At 40.3% G+C, this 24,893-nt stretch overlaps 1 protein-coding gene across 1 annotated transcript in view; it reads right to left on the bottom strand.

Moving 5' to 3' along the window:
• The window catches only part of HMGCLL1 (3-hydroxy-3-methylglutaryl-CoA lyase like 1), a 65,695-nt gene extending 42,428 nt beyond the window's left edge, over nt 1-23,267 (bottom strand). The window contains exons 1-4 of the mRNA XM_072142260.1: nt 23,160-23,267; nt 22,507-22,637; nt 18,250-18,327; nt 16,029-16,136 (exon numbers count right to left, since the gene is read on the bottom strand). Of these exons, the coding sequence (XP_071998361.1) occupies nt 16,029-16,136; nt 18,250-18,327; nt 22,507-22,602 (282 nt within the window). The 5' untranslated portion in view covers nt 22,603-22,637; nt 23,160-23,267. The remainder of the gene's footprint in view (nt 1-16,028; nt 16,137-18,249; nt 18,328-22,506; nt 22,638-23,159) is intronic.
• Between the last annotated feature and the right edge of the window lie 1,626 nt (nt 23,268-24,893).

Here is a 24,893-nt window from a genome sequence, read left to right as displayed (position 1 = left end):
ACCAAAAAAAGAACTTTTTTGATCTTACCATTTAGCTGCAATGAAACAAAAAGTGAATACTTTCCGTAACCATCGTACACCTTTCCATCATGCGGGAAATCTCCTACACAAGCTATGCTAGTCTTCTTCTCTCTGGGGGCCCCTAGCTGATGGATGCACTCATAGAAACATGTCTTCTGGCATACTTACTCAGTGATCAGTGATGTTTACACATTTTAACAGTAAAATTGCTTATATAATAATATATTTTAAAAAATCAGCATTAAACGTTATATAAATATGTTTTATACTTCTATAAAGAATACATGCTTTCCACCTAGAAGGAATTATGGGCCCATCTTTTTTGTTTTCAATATTCCGCATCACTGTTTAATTTTCCAGAAACATGTCTTCTGGCATACTTACTCAGTGATCAGTGATGTTTACACATTTTAACAGTAAAATTGCTTATATAATAATATATTTTAAAAAACCAGCATTAAAGTTATATAAATATGTTTTATACTTCTATAAAGAATACATGCTTTCCACCTAGAAGGAATTATGGGCCCATCTTTTTTGTTTTCAATATTCCGCATCACTGTTTAATTTTCCAGTGGCTTGGAAATCCTTTCATCCCCAGGAAATCATTCTTTCTGGCTGTTTTCCCAGAAGTATAGCCTTTTCCCAGTTACATTTATGATTTGTTCATGGTGGTTAGAAAGCAGCACAAATAGATTTCCTATTCACAAAGTACTTTTTGTCACATCGATTATATTTCCATGTTCTTTAGCCAAAATAATCTCCATGTTACATAAGTAATAAACTTTTATTTATAGATCCGTATTTACTTAACAAAGAACTCCCCTACTTGACACCAAAAATCATTGCAAGTGATCATTGCAAAGAAATATCTTTTATAAGGTCTTAAAAAAATACATATTACTATTTTATCAACATGCTAAAAATGTATACAACACTATTTGCAGTGAAATGAATATGCAAATAAGTTGAGTGAGGTGAAGTGGCAAAGTAGCCAAACCAGTAAGACTTTTCCAAAAGGAATAGACACCTCTCTGTAGACACCTTGCTGTTTCATTGTTATGTTACAATACATTTCAAGAGTATTGGGAACTGGTTTGGTAGGTTGAGAGGCTGTCATGGTCTTTAAGACTCTTTACACCTGCAAAGGACAGATCTCCATAAGTAGTTTAGTTGAATCCCTGAGCAGCATTATTTGTATTTAAAGGACATCACCACCAGGATCAAGGATTGTAAACCAAGCACACTGACATACTGCTGTGTGCTCCCTCTGGCAGGATCTACTCTTCTTTCAGGTTCTTATGCCCTTGTTTTTAAGAAAAAAAAGACAAACAATTATGCAAATGAGTCTGATGGCTTCCAGCTCCATTAAAAGCTATGGAGCCCAGAGCCCCTCAGACTTATTTGCATAATTTTAAGAAGCATTAAAAAAAAAACATGACATAAGAAGCTAAAAGAAGAGCGGATCCTGCCAGAGGGGACACACACCAGTATGTAAGTGTGCTTGGTTTTTTAATCCTTGATCCTGGTGGTTGATGTCCTTTAAAGTTGAAGGATTTATACTTAGAATAGAACATAAGTATTTGATTGGGGGGTTCCTGCCCATCAACAAGAATTATTTACATTCTGTAAAGCTTCACATATGGTTACGCTACGATCCTAGGTACTGTTACTATCACAAAGCAGTTGAGGATGTGTAAACAATAAGGGAAAATATGCAAAGTTTGCCAGGAAGGGATAAGGAAAACCATGCTGCTTTTAGCTACCTTGTAAGGCAGCTCCCTTTACATCCCCTTGACCTTCAGGAAGCCTTATGATAAGAGGCTGGATTAAAACCAAACCAGAATATCTATTCCAGAAGGAACAGATTCCCAACTGTAGACAGTGCTGCTTAGACCTAGTTGGGTCTCTTTAGTACAGCGTAGGGAATTGGTTTGGTTGGGTGAGAGGCTTTTGACTAGGGTCGGAAAGTAAGAGTTCTCCTTACGGAGACTGCCAATTAATGCCCCCTATAAGACTCCACACATCTACACGGCAGCCTTAATTGGCAGTCTCCATAAGGAGAACTCTTACTTTCAAACCCTAAACAATAGAGGGGCATTTGTTGGCATCTTGCTGATTGGCAGGGATTCTGAGCATGGAGTCCTAGATGAGGAATAAATATTTATTTAGCTGAAAAGCTAGTGAATCAGAAGGTATCTCATGTAATGTTCTGCCTTTCACATTCTGTAGAATCCCCTGCCAAGGATTTAGCAAGTAAAGTGATTTGCTAATTTTGTCATTCTAAACTGACAGCAAGCTCATAAATGGATTTATTAAAAAATATATTCTTGCTAAAATTTGTAGAAATTGCTTGCTCAGGAGAGAATGTTGGCTCAAAGATAAGAAATTATTGACTAGTTAAAATCACAGCTAATAGGTTGAAGCATCATAAATCTTTGTTAGCCCTCAATGTACACCTAAAAAGCTGGAGGTGCTGCTGTACAGTATGAGAGGACTGTCTGTCTGTCTGCCTGCATACAGAGAAGATATATAAGCTTATGTGACATGAATAAAGATTTATTAGTAACAAACCAAGTACCATATATACTCGAGTATAAGCCGACCCAAGTATAAGCCGAGGCCCCTAATTTTACCACAAAATACTGGGAAAACCTATTGACTAGAGTATAAGCAGAGGGTGGGAAATGCATTGGTCACAGCCTCCCGAGTATATAGCCAGCCAGCCCCTGCTCCAATGTGTATAGCCAGCCAGACCCTGCCCCATTGTATATAGCCTGCCAGACCCTGCCCCATTGTATATAGCCCGCCAGACCCTGCCCCATTGTATATAGCCCGCCAGACCCTGCCCCAGTGTATATAGCCCGCCAGACCCTGCCCCAGTGTATATAGCCTGCCAGACCCTGCCCCAGTGTATATAGCCTGCCAGACCCTGCCCCAGTGTATATAGCCTGCCAGACCCTGCCCCAGTGTATATAGCCTCCCAGACCCTGCCCCAGTGTATATAGCCTCCCAGACCCTGTCCCAGTGTATATAACCTGCCAGACCCTGCCCCAGTGTATATAGCCTACCAGACCCTGCCCCTGTGTATATAGCCTGCCGCCGCTGCCGGACAGATCGCACAGAAGATATACAGGGGTCGCCGGAAAGGTTTATATATATTTATTTTTTGACTCGAGTATAAGCCGAGTTTCGGTTTTTCAGCACATTTTTGTGCTGAAAAACTAGGCTTATACTCGAATATATAAGGTAAATCCTAACCTGTTTCCCTGTATCAGTGTGTGATGTACACAATTTTTAAGTGTGTAGAGCAGTCAGCAACACTTTTTATGTAATCTTGGTGGATACCAAAAACTACAATTTTCTCCAAGGTTAAAAATAGGAATAAAAAAATGATTCTTTAAAATATTTTAATGATTTGTTTTAAATATACATATCTAATTAGAATAAACAGACAACACTCCATGGACCTTCCAGTTCGTGAGCATTTTAAGAATGGTGGACATAGAGAGGGACAACTCAGAATTACAATTATAGATAGAATCGTACCATTTAGATGTGGGGGCGATGGAACAAACCAGTTGTAAACATGTGAAATTGAATGTATCTTCAGATTGAGTACATTGAAACCAAACAACTTTAATATCTAATTTATAAAGCTGAGTGTGTGTGTGTGTGTGTATGTATGTATGTCCACTAAAGGAATCTGCACCATCGTGTTTACTATCAACAAATTTTGCACAGACGTTCTCTGTGACTCAGGGAATGTCATAGACATGGTTTTGAGCCAAAATTTTAACCTCGCGCTTGGTAAGATTGATATGGATACAGAGATAAGGGGAGATTGATGAGAAATGTCTGAGGTAAAACTGTTCCAGTTGCCCATGGCAACCAATCAGAGATCAGCTGTAGTTTTGTAAACAGCTGTGGGAAATTAAAACTTGAGCTCTGATTGTTTGCCGTGGGCAACTATAGCAGTTCTGCTCTCAGACACTTCTGATCAATCTCCCCATGACAGAGACAGTCACTAAAAGAGATGGTCAGAGACAGTCACTAAAAGAGACGGTCAGAGACAGTCACTGAAAGAGAAGGTCAGAGACAGTCACTGAAAGAGAAGGTCAGAGACAGACAATCATAGACGGTCAGTGACAGTCACTTAAAGAAACGGTCAGAGACAGACAATCAGAGACAGTCAAAGACAGAGAAGATCAGAGACAGTAAGTGACAGTCTTTTTAAAAAGACATTCAGAGACAGTCACTCAGAGAGGGTTATGACAGAGAAAGTCAAAGACACAGACGGTTTTTGACAATCACTGAAAGAGATGGTCAGTGACAGTCACTGAAAGAGACAGTTAGCGACAGACACTTAAAGAGATGGTCATAGACAGTGACTGAAATAGACGGTCAGTGACAATCACTGAAATAGACGATTAAAGACAGAGAAAGTCAGAGAAAAAGATGGTCAGTGACAGTCACTGGAAGAGACGATCACTGAAAGAGACTTCAGAGATAGTCAATCAGAGAGACGGTCACAGACAGTCACTGAAAGAGACAGTCAGAGACAGTCACTGAAAGAGACGGTCTGAGACAGTCACTAAAAAGATGGTCAGAGAAAGTCACTTAAAGAGGCGGTCAGAGACAAAAAAGAACATCAAAGACACATTGGTGTGCATCAGATACAAAGTTTGGAACTAGAGATGAGTGTACCCAATAGGTTGCTTTAAGGCTTAGATTCAGCTGCCTGACCCATACATATTGCTGGATTGGTGGGTGAACAGCCGAACCCAAACCTGACCACCGGGTCCACTCATCTGTATTTAGGACTTATATCTTACCCTGTACAGGTATGCATGGTCAGCCTTAAAAAAACCTGTGTTTCTAGGTGTCAGGCAACCGGAGATATTCATGTTCAAAGTGAGAATTTTGGTGCAATTTTTATATATATAAAAATCACTCCCGACAGCACTTTAACAGTTAATTTCTCCATCTTACTGACTCCTAGAAACATAAAAACTCTCTTCTTTCATAGGGAAAAAGAAGTGAGATTCTAGGTGTCACGGAGCAAAAGATATAGCCCTCTGAAGTGCCCCCCCTCCAGATTCTTAGGCTACAGGGAGAATTCACTGCACACAGGAGCTGCTGCACCTCACAAATTCACTTTATATGTAACTACATTTTGATAAAGGATAATATCAATGTTCATGTTTTTAGCGCTCTCCTATCCAGAACAATCTAAGAACACACTTGCTCTCTGACTTTTATTTCCATTATTTATATCTATGTTATGACGTTCTCAGTCAAATTCTTATGAACGCAGAGGGTTCTGTTATTGCGCAGCTTATACAATGGCGCACATCTAAAAGTGACTTTTCATGGCCTTTTTAGTTAATAATTTGTGTTTGTCACTAAGTTATATGATGGTGGTACAGGCTGTCAACTGTTAATCAAGGCAAATGCCTATCTCCTATCGCATACCTAATTAGGCTCTATTGATGTATTTTCATTACTCTCATTATGTTCTTTTCTCATTCCGTTCCATTTTCATTTCATTATTCCTCACTTAAAGGTAGCTGGTATGGGGCTCTGGGTACATTATCCTCCATCCATGCCCATGTGATATAACATTGATGTCCGCATACTGTTATCCATAACCATCATGTTCAATTGCCTTTCGTCCTGTCGATCCAGTCCTCCTCGGCACACACAAGAAGAAGGAACCTATTGATTGATTAATTATTCTTAATAGGGATTAAGTGTCTTTTTACATTTTTTATCAATTATTTCCTGTGCTGCTATGTATGTGTGGTTTGGGTGTCTGTGCATGGGCCCATGCGTGCATGTGTTGGGTGTGAATGGGGATGCGTGTCTTATTGTAGTACATATATATTCATATCCATATGTTGATATGAAATCATGCATAACTCATGCTGGGTTCTAAACCAACAACCTTGAATCCATTTTTTCTATCTTTAGCCATGCTGCTGCACTGTCACTTTATTCATGCACTATATCTTATAGTTTTTAATTTTTTACCCCTACGCATCTCTTACGTTTTTCACTATAGTTGTAGATGTTTTTCTCAACTACTCCAACTTTATTTAAATTCCACATATTTTCATGAGTTAAGGAGACTTATCTAGTTCTCATTATACTTGTTTTATTCTTAGGCACTTACACTGTCCAAATTGGCAGCTTGGCAAAAACACAGGAGTCTGTATCTCCTTTGGCTATAATACATGTGCACATGCGCGGTCACGGATACCCACGTCACCGGACGTGATGTCATTAGGTCACGTGAGCCCTCCCATGGCATGTCCCGGCATGGGCGCCGCCATGACAGTTGGGCCGCACACCGGCAGCGCAGGACACACTCATTACACCAGGTATTTATACACAGACACCGCATCATTTGGGCACCCCTGAGGAAGCCACAATTCGCGGCGATACACGTGGGGCATTGCCTGGGCTCCCTCCGGACCTCCACAATACATTTGGTAACACCCTGTCTTTAGCTCTACATGTAGTTATCTGGGTCATTTGTTTTATCTGGGTAGATAGTGTGGCACACACACTCCCTATTGTTTGTATGTACAGCGAGGACTGCCGAATTCATTATTTGCCCTGGTGGCGTTTTGTGGAGTTGGTGCATACTTGGTCCTTTTTGCTTAGACCCCTACAGTGTGTAGTTCATCCTTGTTGCAGCTAGAGTACATTGTGTGGTATTGACTTTGTAATTGTTTCTGTGGTGTGTTCTGGGGGGCCCTGCAGTAGGTTTTTTGTCACTATCATATGACATTACCTGCTATGTCTGGTCACGAAGGCAGTTGATCTGCTTTTTCGTGTTTTAATTGTTTTTATATTTCTGTCCATTTGAGTCTCTTGCTTTGTATAAATTTCAATAAAGTATTGTTAATAATTATGGCTACTTGACACATGTCTTTCTTGCTTATGTATTTTTCATGTGTTCAAAATAAATAAACTCCCTATATCAAAATTTGTGTTCACGTAAATTAGAATAATTATCTGCCTGAATTAGAACACTTAAAATTTCACTTTTATTATAAATATTAAAATAGAGACCGCTCTTCAGCCTTAGACTGATGATTTCAGGCTTTCAGTGTATACACCAGACCAAAAATTGTTTTGTCTGAGATTATTGTCTATACACTGAATAAAGTGCTGTTATAATGATTTTTTAAATGATTCATCATGTGCGGCACCCAGCGAGATCAGGGTAACGGTGGTTGATGAGATCACGCTCTTTTTGTAGGTGTCCACACACACAATGATCTAAAGTGCTACTATAGAGAGACAATAATGCTACATGTCATCTCCTATTTCAACCTTAGCACTTTGCCGAGTGTTGTATTATTCATTGGATGCTGGCTATATTTTAGTCAGTCAGTATCCTACTCTACCTAATATATTTTACACCTGACGCGTTTCTACGATCCCATGATATGGGTATCGTGTCATCAGAGGCATACATGAGAGGATGTAGGTAATAGCGCGGCTGCACATCACATTGTTTTCTTGTGTGCAGCCGCTTAGATATTCTCGGCATTGTCAGGCGCGCGCGAGCGCACGCCCGATATATAAAGGGAGAGGCCCCGCCCACAGGGGCGGTCCTATGCGTCTTCCTGTCCAATCCGGTTTTAAAAGAGAGGGCTCGTATCTAAGCAGCCAATCATGCTGCCTTTCGGGGCTGCCCTCGACCTTCATCCAATCCGGATCCAGGGGGCGTTCCCTAAGAAGAGGGCTCGTACTTCAGCAGCAAATCCCGCTGCTTAGAAGTATCAATACATATCGGGCATATACTGGGTATTGTAACATCACCAGAATGCCCGTAAGAGGATATATTATGTCCAAAACAATGCCCCATACCGTACCGAAGCCAGAATCATCTGGCCCATGTTCGGGCATCACATATACAGTTCCGACAACCTCTTGTCATATATCACGTACATGCGGGGGATCGTATTGCAACATTGCCAATTAGAGTTGAACATTCAACAGGGCAAAATGTGTGCCAGGTAGGACAATTCTCTGGAGAAGGATTCGAACAAGGTAAGTAGGTAAGTCAGAAAGGATTATGCACCGGTGTCCAGGCTGTGTCAGAACACAGACCGATAAGGCGTATCCGATATGAATAGAAGCCCTTTGTACTGAGGGACATGCATAGTAGAATAACTGAAGAGCTGGATTAAAGATAAGATAGAGTTCAAATGATACATGAATATATCTTGCTGAGGGACATACAGCACGTATTTATATGGAAGGACTATGCATAGATTTAGAGAAAGCACGCGTAGCTGATCAGGTCATTTAGCCCTTGCGGTTTCTCTGTAGACAACGTACATATCCATCTAGCTTCACGTTGGAGTAGGGTGCGGTCCCAGTCACCCCCTCGTTTGGGAGGCATGACCAGTTCCACACCCTGGAAACCAATGCTGAGGGGATCCCCCCCATGTTGGTCCCACACATGTCGGGCTATCGTGGTGTCCTTCTCATTTTTGATGTCCCTAATGTGTTCGCGGATGCGTACACGAAACTCCCTATACGTCTTCCCCACATATTGGGCTCCACACACGCATGTCACAAGGTAGACCACTCCGGTGCTCCTACAATTAATGAACTGTCGGATGTTAAAAGAGCGATGAGTCACCGAGCTTGTCACTGTTCTTCCTAATGTGATGAACTTACATGCCTTGCATGAGCCACATTTATGTGTTCCTGGTGGGGGTTTCGGAAGCCATGTATCCTGTACAGCTGGCATCAGATGGCTATGGACCAGTTTGTCACGGATATTTTGACCTCGTCTATATGTGATCTGCGGAAAGTCCCCAATTTGGTCTCCCACATCGGGGTCCAGTTTCAGAATCCTCCAATGGGCTGCTAATATTTCCCTTACTTGTTTAAAGTGGGAATCATATGTCCCTATGATCCGCGTTTCGTTCACCTCCTTATTTCGCATTTTTGGAGTGAGGAGGGTATCCCTATTGCTCTCGATGGCATGATGATGTGCTTCCTTCAGAACCTCGTCGGGATATCCTCTTTCACGAAATCTGGATCTCAGGTCAGATGCTGCAGACAGATATTGGGCCATATCTGAGCAGTTCCTCCTCACGCGGAGGTACTGACCCTTGGGGATCCCCCTCTTTAATGGCTTTGGATGCCAACTATCCCACACTAACAGGGAATTTGTAGCAGTGGTCTTCCTAAAGATGTTTGTAGTAAGTCTTCCAGATGGAGTTTTACTGATTGTTAAATCCAAAAAGGAGATTGTCTCCTGATGAATTTCGAACGTAAAGAAAATACCAATCTGGTTAGAATTCAAGATGGTCACAAATTCTTTAAAACGTTCTTGGGGTCCTTTCCACAGAATCAAGACGTCATCTATAAATCTTATCCATAATAAGATGTGAGACGTATAAGATTCCAGATCTTCATTAAATACATGCTCCTTCTCCCACCAGCCCAGGAAGAGATTTGCGTACGTGGGGGCACACGGGCTCCCCATCGCAACTCCCCTGAGCTGGTGGTAGAATCTGCCGTCAAATGTAAAGAAATTATGCTCAAGCACAAATTTTAGGAGTTGAAGCGTAAATTCGTTGTGGTCGTTATATTGGGTACCTTTAGATCTTAAAAAGGTCCCCACGGCCTGATACCCAATCTGATGTGGTATGGAGTTATACAGGGCTTCTACATCCAGACTCGCTAGATGTGTCTCTGAGTCCACATGTAGCCCTTCAATACGTTTAAGGACATCCATTGTGTCCCTCACATAGGACGGTAGCGTCAAAACATAGGGTCTCAAAATCTGGTCCACATACAAGCTCACATTTTGGGTCACACTGTCTATGCCTGAGACTATGGGGCGACCCTTCAAGGGGTTGCACCCCTTATGGATTTTTGGAAGTCCATAAAATGTGGCTATTTTGGGATGGGTAGGTTTCAAAAATTCCATCTCCACTTCGCTAATCAGATTTAGGGATCGTCCTTGTTCTAGGATCTTGGTCAGAGCATTCCTAAAGACCATTGTAGGGTTGCTATCCAATATTCTATAACAATCCCTATCCCTAAGGATGCTCTTGCACATGTTTATATATTGTTCGCGATCCAAGATGACCACGTTGCCCCCTTTGTCCGAGGGCTTGATGACGATGGAATCATCATTCATCAAGCCTCGGATAGCATCCTGTTCATCTTTGCTGATGTTTGGATGTGCCCCTCTTCCTTCCCTGTCAAGGTCCCTAAGTTCCTCAGTGACCAAACTGAGGAAGACATCCAAAGGTGAATCATTACTAACTGGAGGAAACCTTGTTGAGGCTTTCTTGAGGTTGGTGAAAGGACCTTCACCCAAGGCCCGCTCATTCTCGTTCACCAACGCCCTCATGGTATCTAAGCATTCAAGGTCGCTTTCTTCCAGACCCAACTCCTGACACTGTCTCCTATTGTGCTGAGCAAAAAACTTTTTCCATTTGAGCTTTCTGATAAATAATTGCAAATCCTTCACCCAGTTGAACATGTCAAATCTGGGTGTAGGTACGAATGATAAGCCAAATCCCAGAACTTTGTTTTCCATCTCTGTGAGTGCTCGTTTCGAGAGGTTGATAACCTGCAGTTTATTACTCAACTGAGATGGATGACCCGTATCTTTTGATGTGTGTTTAGCTATTGTTTTGAAGGTTTTCGTCTGACCATATAGTCCGAGATTGGTGGGTCTCTGGCTAAAAAACCACCCCTCCCTGTTTTCTTGGGGGTATACCCCCTACCTCTGTGTCCCCCTCTGTGAGGAACAAATTCTGCGCCCCCCCTGGCCTGCTGGTACTGCTGTCTCCCAGTGGGCGGCACCGTTTTTCTCTGGAATTCACTGTCAGACTTGTCACAGTCCGAGGAGGAGGGTTCGATCTCAGATTCAGCCTCTGCACTGGCCGAGTTATTAAAGTTGAAGATATTGCCCTCTTTAAAATCTTGAGTGTCTCGACAAAACTGGAATCTCTCTATAGACCGTTGTAGGGTTAATTCCTTCCTTTCAAAATCACTGTTCCCAGAGAACTTTTTGACGGCTTCAATGCCGGCTTCAATCCGGATTGGACAGGAAGACGCATAGGACCGCCCCTGTGGGCGGGGCCTCTCCCTTTATATATCGGGCGTGCGCTCGCGCGCGCGCCTGACAATGCCGAGAATATCTAAGCGGCAGCACACAAGAAAACAATGTGATGTGCAGCCGCGCTATTACCTACATCCTCTCATGTATGCCTCTGATGACACGATACCCATATCATGGGATCGTAGAAACGCGTCAGGTGTAAAATATGTTAGGTAGAGTAGGATACTGACTGACTAAAATATAGCCAGCATCCAATGAATAATACAACACTCGGCAAAGTGCTAAGGTTGAAATAGGAGATGACATGTAGCATTATTGTCTCTCTATAGTAGCACTTTAGATCATTGTGTGTGTGGACACCTACAAAAAGAGCGTGATCTCATCAACCACCGTTACCCTGATCTCGCTGGGTGCCGCACATGATGAATCATTTAAAAAATCATTATAACAGCACTTTATTCAGTGTATAGACAATAATCTCAGACAAAACAATTTTTGGTCTGGTGTATACACTGAAAGCCTGAAATCATCAGTCTAAGGCTGAAGAGCGGTCTCTATTTTAATATTTATAATAAAAGTGAAATTTTAAGTGTTCTAATTCAGGCAGATAATTATTGTATTTTTCATGTGTGTAGCACCAAAAATTCTTTGGTTTCCCCTTAGTGATTAGATTCCGTTTTCCTGTACCATATCTCCTATCTATAATCTATCCATCTATCAATCTTCTATTTCTCTTCTAATGTATTTATCTCTCATATATAATGTCTTATATCATCGTTCTACTGTATTTATAATCTACTTTACAGTTCTGCATCTATAAATCTTTATCATATTTATCTTCTATCATCAATCTACCTATCATCTATCTATCTCCTACAGTCCTATATTACACCCATACTTCTGGGTGTAAGTACAAATAGTTAATATTGTGCAGGGGTAAAGGAGCCTCTTACTGACTGTGACTGCTCATAAAATAGTTATATTTTTGGGGACCAACTTTTAGTTTTGACCAGGGCCCCACTTTGTCTAAAACCAGTCCTGCAGTTATGATCTCTAAAAGCTGGATCTTCTTGGGAGGTGGAGCTATTACTTTATAATGCGATTATCATTGCCTGCATTCTGTATAAAATGGTAATGCAGGGCCTGGGGACAGACAAATTAAAAAGACAGTGAGCCCTGGTGCTAAACCCAGTCCGCAGCTGCCCCTTCCTATTGCCCGCCCCCTATAGGTAGGGGGTGGAAAACTAGAAAACAATCTCTCCTTATGTCTCAGTGCACACACAGAATATGACAAACAAAAACAGAGAGAGGCAACAACAGAGACCAGATACCAAGATGATAGTAATTGCACAACAAAGCTGGTCTGAATAAGGCTTGACAGCAGTTTGTTCAGCAAGGAGTGTAGGCTTAGCTGGACACTAAACCTGGGCCCAGCCGCAGGTGGAAAGAACAAGCAATCACAGGCGCACAGAGTCAACTCTTAGGCCCCTTCCACACTAGCGTTGCGTTTCACGTCAGGGTGCAATGCGTGAAAAACTGACGTTTTTGGCTGCGTTTTTGTTCCATTTTTCCTTGGAGTAATTAGCGTTTTTGCGTTTTTCACGCGCGTGTTGTTAGCGTTTTTTTTGCGTTTTCGGCGCATTTTTCACACGCGAGTCAATGGGAGAATCGAGCATTTTTCAAAGGGACCATGGTTTGGGATTAAAATGGGTTATTTAATTGAAAAATAATGTCTTCTGATAAGTTGCAAACATCTGCGATCTATTCTTCACTGTTCCCCGTGTATATTATCTCCCGACAAGTTAGCAGATGTGAAGAACAGTGAAGAATAGAATAAAAACAGTGAACACAGTGAACACAGGATCATTTAAGAGAAAAACACAGTGCAGAACACAGTGCAGAATAGATTACAGATGTTCGGCACATCTGCTTACTTGTCGGGAGATACGCGCGGAACGGTGCGCCCAAAATAGCATGTGAAGAACAATATATATGTGTGTGAAGAACAAATTGCAGATGTTTAAATTCACTGTGTTCACTGTTTTTATTCTATTCTTCACTGTTCTTCATTGTGTTTTTTTAATTAAATGATCGTTCGCGAGCAGGGGAAATACTGTTATTCTGGTCACCTAGCAACCCTTACGTTTAAAACGCATTGCACTCGCATTGCACTTGCAATGTTCGCGAGTGCAATGCGTTTTTGATACGTCCCCATAGACTTGAATGGGGCGTGAAAAACGCGCGTGAAACGCAAAAATAGAGCATGCTGCGATTTTGACGCGCGTGCAAACGAACGCAAGCACGCGCGTGAAAAACAACGCTAATGAAGAAAGAGCCATTGAATACAATGGGACAGAGTGCAATGCAAGTTCTGCGCGTCAAATGCACGCGCAGAACTCGCGCGTGAAAAACGCCAGTGTAGAAGGGGCTTTACAAGACAAAGGCAGAGTGAGGTGTGTGGCAGATATCAGATCAGTCAGCCACTAGAGCCCAATTCAGACTACTGGGCGAGACAAAAAGAGTAAAACTTAACATCTCCTAAACCTACTAGCAAGGACTGAGGAAGAAGCAGGTGCAGCCGTGACAGTAATCATATATGAATCATATAATTGTTGATGCAATATATACATATATGATTTATTTACATTGGATACACATTCTACATTGAGCTTTTTTATTTATAAATTCATCAGAATCATTCTTTTTCTTATCACTGTATAATCATGACATCATCATTGTCAACCTTGATATTTTGCTTGAGAAAGGCTGAATGGCTTATTTTTTGAATCTGCTGTAGTGCTGCCTGCTATTCTTTATGCTACCTGTCGATTTTCCAGAGCTGAAAGGATAGGGATGTCACAATAAAATGGTGCTGCTGTCTTTCTGTTACACTTTACAGAGGTCATATGTAGCGGAAAACTATTCAGAAAAGACTTAAAAATGAATCTTCAATTCAATCCATAGATTTATAGGTGATCTGATGAAAATACCAGTGTGTCTGATCAGACATTGCACATGTGTGGAAGCTTATGATTATAAAACACAAATGTCTTCATTGTCTTATATCAGTTAAGTCCTTGCTATTCTGTTCCCATTCCTGAAGGCATGTTTGTCACTGGAAATGTAATGTGTTATCTGAGTTGGAAGATATCTTTTCCCTGACCTCAAGGTTAACCTTTTACTCCCCCTCTAGCTAGATGTTCAATAAACTCAAAAGCTTATTGTTTGGGTCATTAAACCTTTCACCTTTCCGGTTCAGGTTTCCATCTTTTAGAGTATCATTTTCCCTTTGTAGATATGTTTGTGCCTTAATATTTTCTCATCGGTAGGTAGATTGAAAAATGAAGATACTGAAGCCTTATACTCTAAATGTAAACCCAAATGTTGTGAGAGGCATTGAATATCTAAAAGAACATCTTCTTTAAATAACAATTCAAGGTAATTTGGGGACATTTTCATGTTTGCTCAAAGTATTTTGACTTTTACTCCACTCCCCTGCTGGCATAGGAAAAAGCTTATAAGGGGTTGATAAAGAAGTTGCAAAAAACTCACACTCTACCACACTCTAAGATAAATTAAACAAGTCTCCCACAAACAGATAGGACAAATTTGCAGAGTAAAGATAACTGACTCCCCAATGTTTATACAAAATTAGTGATGAGGAGACCAATAAAAGCTTTGCTGAGTTCGGCCAAACCCATCTGTTTGGGTCCTAGTATGGACCTTACAGATTTTCAGACGTACCCTGAGGGCGCATTCACACGATGTGTTGCGTCACGTTTTTTGATGAGTTTTTGACCCATTCAAATGGCTTCAGCCTAATCACTTAATCACATGTTGAAGTAACATTGCGTTTTAGCAAATGCAATGGAAATGCAATGTTACTTCAACATGTGATCAAGGTTGAAGCCTTTGGAATGTGTCAAAGCGCATCAAAAACGTGATGCAATGCATCGTGTAAATGCACCCCTAACACGCATAGTAACACACAGGTGTTAACTGTATAACTGTCACTTGCAAAGTCTCTAGCAGCATTTTAATTGATGCAGCTGCCATTTTGGAGAGGATCGGAGCTCCACACCCACTGCTTCAATTTAAATACCATTGGTGCCAGCACAATACCAAGAGGTCTGCCAGGTGGATTTAACCAGACCACAACATCTGATGAAGTTCGGGGTCACGTCTGTGGACCCAAACTCCCAAAGCTCGGTACAAAGTACCTGCCATGCAACATGATACAATTTGTATCTTATATAAGCACGTTAAATATGTAACTTCTTTCTTGAAATAAGACATCACCACCAACATTTCCATAGCAGAGGCACCAAATGGTGCTATATAATAATAATATATAAATGGCATTTTGACCATGCCATACTGTAGATGGTGTTAGATAGCTATAGAGCTTTTTAACCATATCTTCATGTGTGAAAAATGTAAATAAACTATTATATTTCATGATTGTAGCTGGACTTTGACCATTTTGTGAGCAAGTGCGATAACTCTTCACTGAACAAAGAGCTCCTTATTGATGAGTACCTCTCACAATGCAGCTACAATCCTGCAGTACAAATACATTTTTCACAGTTCTGCTGATAGTAAGAACAAACACAATGGTATGCCTGCAGAGAGCACACATGATGTCATATTTGATGTCCTAGGCTTGCTCAGGTATTTCTGTGACACCCAAGGAAGCAAATTCAAGACCTCAACCCCATAGAAGAAAAGGGTTACAGTAGGTTAGGCCATGGATTTGCTGTACTGAGAAAAATGTTTTAAAACGGAAACATGTAAGTGACATCTGGTAAACCTATAAGATGTCCCACATAATGCTGCATTGTCTTCTCCAGCCACTGAACAAAAAGAGAAACTTTTCTATAGTGAATCCTCTTACCTGTGGCACCCATTTGGAAGACACAAAACCAGTGACTTCTATGACCGGTAGACCTGCTTCTGAGAGGCGGTTTATCAACTCAATTTTAATGTCAGTTGGTACAAATGCCTGAGAAGAAAAACATATCATCAATATTCTGTTCTTTGACTCCTATTATCCTTTAGATTAGAGAATTAGTATAGCAAACATTGTTGTTCAGCTTTCTACACCTTCATACAGAAAACTAACATTTCTTGACTCAAATATATGAATATATACATATATCTGCCTCAGTGCAGTTTGCCTCTCTAAGGTGTGGTTTGCACCAGATAATACAAAGTGGTGCACGCTGTTCAATTATAGGCACTACTCATGGAAAGTGTGTACACAGAAACGCCTTCTACTTGTTGGTGCACTTTCAATCTACGTCATGCGAGTCTAAACATAAATGTATCAAAACTACTAGTAATTCCCACAAAGGGGCACAAACACGTAATAAATATACATGAAAGCACAAAAGACCCTTAGTGCAAACATAGACAAAAAACGGGCACATAATATATAAGCGCCTTTGTGTGCTGTTAATAGAAATTCTTATTTTTTAATTCTTTGCTTTTTATAACACCTATGTCCCCTGTGAAAAAAGCCCAGAAGTATTCAGGCAGTGTTGAATGCCAAATGTGGGGTTCCAAAATACTAACAAAATAGAAAAGAGTCAATTTAGAGGAGAAAAACAGTAACAATGCTGTTTAATGACACAGATGTAGATTACTATCTATATGTTAAATAGTTGCAGATCAAATTTGAATGAAAAAGCCAAAACATAGTGTAATTTTTTATTTCATTTATTAATGTGATATTATACAAGGAAATTGCACACTGTTAAATTTATTCTGTAGTCAATTAAATTTTTGATATATCCTGTACTGTGGATAGAGGATACTGTAAGTTTCTATAATAGCATAGTGTACAACTGAGGATGCCCTGATTGTGTCAGTTTCTTTCACTTGTTGATATTGCTGGTGTGAACACTGGTTTATTCTTGTTAGCTGATTTTATTCTGAGCCACACCCAGCGGTCTCCTGTAGCTATGCTCTGCTTCTTCACAATGTTCCTCTCCATTCACCTTCTGGACTGGGACTAGGGTTTGCGAGGCAAACAGGTAGGGAAAGCTGGAAAGTGCGCTTAAGGTTAGGATCCACTATATTTGTGTACTGCATTACACTGCTCCCAAAATGTACATTACAACCAGTTAAAGAAATAATTTAATAAAGTCTATGTGCAATAGTGAGAGTTTGAGGCTACGGTCCTGCCACATATACAATAGTGCGTCTGAAAATTTTTTATTTCATTTATTAATGTGATATTATACAAGGAAATTGCACACTGTTAAATTTATTCTGTAGTCAATTAAATTTTTGATATATCACTGTAGTGGTTAGCTGTATTCCGTTATTTACTGAAGTACTAGAGACATACTCAAGTTTGAATTGTATACTATACGCATTCAACTACTATTGTTATTAATATTACTGGATTGATATATATATATAGGGTTTACAAAATAAAGAAATTAATAAAAAGATAAAAACTAACTAAAAGCTAAGATAATTTTTTTTACCAAGTACCATGGTTCTTTCACATTCCACACTTGGTTGCTATCAGCTCTGTATGGTCAGTAAAATGCAACTAAATGAACAGACTAGTAAGCAGAATGCTACCTTTACATTTCTCCATGTGGACAGTGGCTACAGAGCAAAAGCAGCATTGCAAAGAGGGACACACAGCTCAAAAGGTGAGGTGTTGACTTCAGTGTCTACAACTTTCCATGACCCTTGGGTCAATTTCCTACTCCATGTATATTTACAAACAAAACAGTTTTTATTGAGTGAGGATGCTACACTTACTGCAAATGCTAATAGAGATAGGACCAACAAAGACTGGGCCCAACACTAAATAAATTATGTTCATATAAGGTATGTACAACCAGGGGACTAAAATACTGCCATAGGGCAACTTAATCATGGTATATAAAAAGTAATCTATGACATTTATTCATGCAAGTCCAATACACCAAAAACTGAGTGGTTCCTTTTATCCCCTTAAGGACCAGGTCTTTTTTGGGTTTCCATTTTTCCCTCTGTCTATAAAAACCCATCACTATTTTATTTTTTTTGTGCACAGAGCTCTTGTCCAACAAAATGTACTTCCTAGTGACATTTAATATAGAACCATGTGTTACCTTTTCATTCTGCAATCCATCTCGTGGTCCAACTTCTACCATTTTTACATATTTTGGTAGCCCACTTCCACATGGCTCCTAAAAAATAGTAATTATATTATATTAAAATACAAACATTATTTTACTAAAATATAAAAATTCGAGCCACATTATTTGACATTGCAATATAACAGGAGTCTTGAAATTTGTACTATGAACATTAGGTAAAATAAAATACTTTAAATTATTTAACCCCTTAGCGCTCTGCGCCTGTACTGTGCGGGCTCCCGAGATTACTCAGCGCGCACCAGTACGGCGCTGAGCCGATGGCGTTTCGGCTCTGCACCAGAGCCAAGCCGGCATCAAGGTCGCCGGGTGTCAGCGGTAATCTACTGCTGACATCCCCGGGTAACACACATGTTCTGAGTGGGCTCCGATCGTGGGTGTTTAACCGGTTAAGTGCGACAGCTTGCCTTTGGGGGGTCTTTTAACTTGCCTTTGGGGGGTCTTTTCCCCACGCTCGGCAACCCCAAGCCGTTTTTGTGGGGCGCTGATGGTTGCTATGGCAGCCCTGGGGTCCCATCAGGACCCCTGGGCTGCCTGCTGCCACTGCCTGAAAGATTGCGTCTATGACGTCATCTTAAAGGCACAGTGTAAGCCTATGCATATGCATAGGCTGACACTGCTAATACCCTGCAATGCATCAGTATTGCAGAGTATTGTCATGAACAAGCATTCAGATGATTGCTTGTTCATGTCCCATGGTGGAAAAAGTAAAAAAAAAATGTTTTTCAATTAAAAATAATAAAACAATAAAAAATGTCCATAAACCCCATAACATCTAAAGAGACATATAATGCAAAAAAAAGTCTTAATCATAAAACAAACCCCACATATATAGTATCACTGCATCCATAACAACCCGTAGAATAAAATTAAATAATTGTTGAACCCGTACGATGAACGCCATAAAAAAACTCTAAAAGAAACTGCAAAAAATTATGATTTTTTACCTATTTAATCCCACAAAAAATGTAATAAAAAGGGGTTTAAAAAACGTATCTATTCCAGAATGATACTGTTGCAAAGTACAACATGTTCCGCAAAAAAAAAAAAGCCATCAAACAGCTCTGTAGCAAAAAAAGAAAAAAATTTATGCCAGTTGGAAGACAGCAATGCAAAAATGATAGATATCCTTTCTAAGTGACTGCTATAGTACCAAACCAGATTCCTCTGTAGCTTTTACTCAGAGCAGAGTAGAGAATTTGAGAAGCTTCTCAGTTAGTAGAACATAAAGCCCTTGCAGGAGATGTAGATCTGGATTACTACTTTACTTTTCACAGTTCTGCTGCTATTAAACCTACACGCACAAAGGAATGGTAATACAACTCCTCAAGGCTGCTACCTAACAGCTACCAAGGGAATACAAATTCTTTAGCTCTGACCTTAATAATGTATGTTTTAATGTATGTTTTCTTAATACCTAATTTCTAAATAAAAGGCTTGTGATTTTTCCAAATGGAATTTTTTTGTGGCTAAACGATAGCACCAAACAGTTTGCCCTTTTACATCTGACCTCAAAAAAAATTCTAATAATCAATATAGTCTGCAGAAAATATACATGGAAGCTGTTCAAGATACAAATTAAAATAACAGGCTCCTGAGAAACCAATTTTAGGTTATATATTTTACATTTTAAAATTATGTAGAGTGTAATATATATCCTTTGATATAATTTATAAAATTGTGTTTGTGGTGTGTTTTTCTAATACACTTTATTAACAAATTCTGCTTAATTTGTATGAAACAGTGCTCCCTCTTGTAGTGATCCATATTCCAGCCTCTACAGTGGGAGAACTCGCTAATTTCTCTGAATGGGATCAGTTTTCAGCTGTGGCTTGTGTGATGGATGGCTGCACCAGTCAGTGCTGAGGGCAGTGTCCGTTACTCTCTTTATAGTGTGCCAAGTTCCTTCTGAGGATGCTAGTTATTGTAGTCCTACTCCTTGCCTTTCTTGTGCTATTGCTACTTTTGTGTTTCTCTATATCCAACTACTGTTGTATATGGTTCTGTATATCAGCTACGGTTATTGACCATTGTATCACTTTTTGATTCTGTACCTTTGCCGCCATCTTTGTTTTGAGCAGCCAATCCAGAGGATGTATATTGCATAAGCATACAGTGGGATATGCTTCTGCCCTCCATTGTAAGAATACTTTGGAAATACGGAAATATACAATTTTCCAATATACATTTGCCATCAATTCTTCATGTACATCTCTAAATGCTGTCATTCAAAAGTAAGCTTCAATGTTTACTTCAAGTATATATAAATCTGTCCTTGGCCATGTGATGTCACACAGGTGCCTGGTTCATTTCCGTCACAGCCCAGTATTCAGAGCCGTGTCATGTAACACCACGGATGATGATGTAAGCCGAAACCGGGAAGCAGAGTCTAAGAGGCACCTGGTTTTCACCAGAGCCCCCCGCAAAGCGAGGTGGCGGCCAAGGCGAAAGACAGAATCATGGTCAGGTACAGGTAGAAGGGCAGGACAGGTGGCACAGGATTGGAGTCAGGAGGAAGGCAACAGGTCAAGGCAGGTAGCGGAGGAGCGGAGTCAGGAATGGAACCGGGGTCACAACGGGAATTTAGTAGTCACAAGGAATAGGGATACAGCTTTCTCTCAGGCATGAGGCACAAAGATCTGGCATGTGGCAGGGGAAGAGGCAGTTCATTTATTAGGGCAGGCGGCCCTTTAAATCTCACCGAGACATGGGTTGCAAGGGCACCCATGACAAAGTGTAACATTTTGCTGGACATGCCCATTAATGAAATATAAATTGTAATATGAAAACAATACTAATCATGTCTGATAATTGCAAATGTGTGAATAGTCACTAAATTGTCATCTTCCGATTTGCATTATTCCTTACATAATTCTTTTACAATGCGCCACATTTATCACTAAAATCCAGATGCTTAAAGAAAACCTGTCACCAGGAAACTGCCTTTTTCCCCAGGAACATGTCACCCTTCACCCATCCCTACCCCAGACTGGTAAAATTAACTATTATGAAAGTAGTAAAATGATAAAGAATGCTGACAAAGGCATTTTTTTTCAAATCAGCATAGCATAGGCTATTGGAACCCATCACAAGCCAAAAGTTACATTCCTGGTGACAGATTCACTTTAAGTCTAATTTATGATGTGCAACAATTCAAAAAAGTGCAAATTTTGGCACAAACCACTATAATCTGGAGCATAAATCCTGCCCAATAATAAACCCACCCAAAAGTTTTTACAGTTTCACACATCTAACACACAGTTAAGATCACACATCTCATTTTTTGCATCCGTTAAGACTGGGTTCACATCATGTTTTATGTATACATACATTGACATATAGTGGCAGACTGAAGCATAGATGTAGCAAGCTACGTTTTTCCATCCTGCTGTCCCCAGCTGAGTGATTCATGCCCTCAGCAGAGAAAATAGAAGACTATGGGGAGCATATGCAACATATCCCATCCCTCCCACCAGCCTCGCCAGAGTGGATACACCCCTCAGCAGGAAGGGGGTCCCGGTGATGTCACAATCGATGGCTGCTGCTGATGTGCACACCTCATCTGTATTCAAGGGGGAGGGAATGTCCCCCGGGCAACATAATCCACTGCATACAGTGGGATACATCTGTGCCTTGCGTTGTAAGGACACATCAGAATGTATGACAAATAACGTGATGTGAACCCACCCTTAGACGTATGCTGCAACATATACACTATGTCCAAAAATGTACAAAACTGATGCATTTTTGGTCATATGTCTAGGTTCTTTTGATACATTGTAGACATCACATACGTTTGTATCTGTTTGCATCCTTTTTTACAATTAAAAACTCTCGTACTATTAGTTTTTTAAGATCCATATTTGGGCATAAAAACGGATGTGCAGCATTCATGCATACGCTATAACATATGTCGTCTATAGACACCAATGTTAAAAAAATATATATATGTTTTGCAAACGTCTTCCAAAAGAAACACAGCAGCCCACGTTTTTCTCAACCCCAAAAAAAGTATACAGATGCACAGGACAACAAACATACACTGTTTGTGCATCCGTTGTGTCCATAGACATAAATGGATACGCCGCATCACGTTTTTTTCAGTAAAAGACGTGTCCCTCAGTAGTCTGCAAAAAACGAGATGTGAACCCAGCCTTATACGCATATAGCAATACATACATTAACAATGTGAAATGTATTTATATATTTTACCTGTTCAGTAGTTGTTACATCTCCAATCCAGATTTGATCTTTTAGGAGGTGCTGGTAACTGAGACAGTGTTTGACTGCAGTTGGGACGTTACCCATCAGCTACAAGGTATAGTCATGCAGACTTCTTCAAACTAGCAAATAAATGAAACAGATAAAAAAAGAAAAAGTGGTATACAAAATTGCCTTTTTTATTTGTGGAACCTTATTCCTTACAATCTGTTACTTACTAAAACATTGCTAAATTACTAAGCAATAATACATGTCATAGGTATTGTATAAAAACCAGAATATAAAATCATAAGAAATTCCTATACCGCTAACATCATTATGTAAACACACAAGGACATTACTGCCCTGTCATGGCACACACTAATTATAAACCATCATATTACCTGCGTCACTTCTCTGATCTCCTCCATCTCTGTCCTAAGAATTTCATGTTAATTCTATAACATGTCAAAGCCCTCCTGTCATGTAAAATAATTGCCAATAAAATAATTACTATTTCCTGCCTTATCTTACTGTAATGTGTTCATTCCTTCAGCTCACTGATGGCATTTTGCCATCACATTACAGAAAATTGCAGGATTTACACATCTCCTTTCATAATGGATTGTAAAGGTCACCTTTGTATTTTGTGCTTTTATTCTTACCCATAATACACAGATCTGCGATCTGCTCTGTAGGCTACTACTCCATCAGGTTGTCTGTATAGATTTCCTGACTGTATCACAGGGCTGCACTAGGCATGCTCAGCTAAAGATGCTATCACATCTATCTTAAAGGGGCCACAGTACACAGCTTCTTAAAAGGGAAACACCACAGTGTGCAGGGATCACTATATATGAGCAGAGGGATGATTAACATTTATGAATGTAAAACTGAAGCATACAAGACTCCATGCACATGTGGAAAACAAAGATTATTACAGTGAATTATGCTGGATGAAAATGTAGTGCCTCCTTGTACTGTCTGAGTATAAATCACATATTAGCTGGTTTATTTTGGTTGTATCATATGCTTTCAAATACTTTAGACAAACAGATTGTTTAAAGGGAATTTACAAACACAAAACTACAAGTAAGTTAGTTATTACAGAAAAAGGGGTAAATCACTTTATTCACTAACTCTGTGTTATCACTTTTGGTAAACGGGCTAAACCAGTCATGGTAACTAAGGAAGAGAGGCAGATGAGTAGCCAGATGCTAAGTTTAAGGTAGGAAAACACAACCAAGTGTGCTCCCAACCTGGGTGTACCATTATCAATACCATATATTGTATATATAGTGATAGATACCAGTTCTACACAACAAATCTGTAGGACATATAGGTGAACCCAGAACATCACACAATGAATGACTTATAGATAAGCCTTTCTTCAGCCGTCAGCGATGAGGAAAAATCTACAGTGAGTGACTGAACCTGCCAGCATTACAACCAAGGTGTATTCAACAGTACTACCGACTGCTGAGGGTAAACCAAAGAAGTGCCTGCCTCCATCAACTGCTATTGATCTCTGTGTGATCTACAGCACCATCTGCAGCAGATGACTCCCCATCTATTTCGTCACCTCCAGCTAAAGATCCTGGTTGTCCTTTGCACCTTTGCAGGGCTGGTGCCAGCACTGGGCATACCCGGGAAAGGAATCCATGGGGGTAGGAGCTGTATCTAATGAGTCCATAGGGTACAAGGGGGGGCTTTATATAAAAAAATTCTATGAGCGCTCTGTATGTAAAATAACTATGAGGTGGCTGTTTGGTATCATAAACAAGGGAATATTTTAGAGAACAAGAAACTGTTTAGTTTCTGAATATTTAATGGCACCACGTGAGTTTACTGCAAGGGCCTACTGGGGCTCTGTCGCCCAGGGGCTTATTGAAACCTAGAGCTGACCCTGGTCCCTTGCCAGCAGTTCCAGAATCCACCAGAGTTCCTGAAGTGCCTGCTGATGTATTAGCTACAGTGGATTACCCCACAACTCCAGATTAAACCATACTCAAGGAAAACTTAGAAAATGGAAAGAAGTGACTTGCAACATTTGTGTGACATTTGTAGACAGAAAAGTTGCAGACAGAAACTAGCCAAAAAAATAGAGATAAGATAAATGACTCCCCTATGGGTTGTTTAAGAACTCTGGCCTGCTAGTCCCCTCATAACACCTGACGGGGACTAGTCACATACACCAGCTGTGACGCAGGGGAATACCTTGTTACTAACATGGACAACCCTCTTCTTACTTGTGACCTACTGGCCCAGATGGGTGCGGATGAGGCCTAAACTGCAACCTAGGCTTCTGTTATCAATAAAACTTCATTACAGACACCTTACAGCTGATCATTGCAGCCTGCAGGTAAAGTAGTAGGGTACCACCTGTAGTCAAGTTACTA

Source organism: Engystomops pustulosus, chromosome 3 (assembly GCF_040894005.1).
Source record: "Engystomops pustulosus chromosome 3, aEngPut4.maternal, whole genome shotgun sequence".
Classification (NCBI taxonomy): Eukaryota; Metazoa; Chordata; class Amphibia; order Anura; family Leptodactylidae; genus Engystomops; species Engystomops pustulosus.
This window is presented reverse-complemented; position numbering and strand designations above follow the sequence as displayed.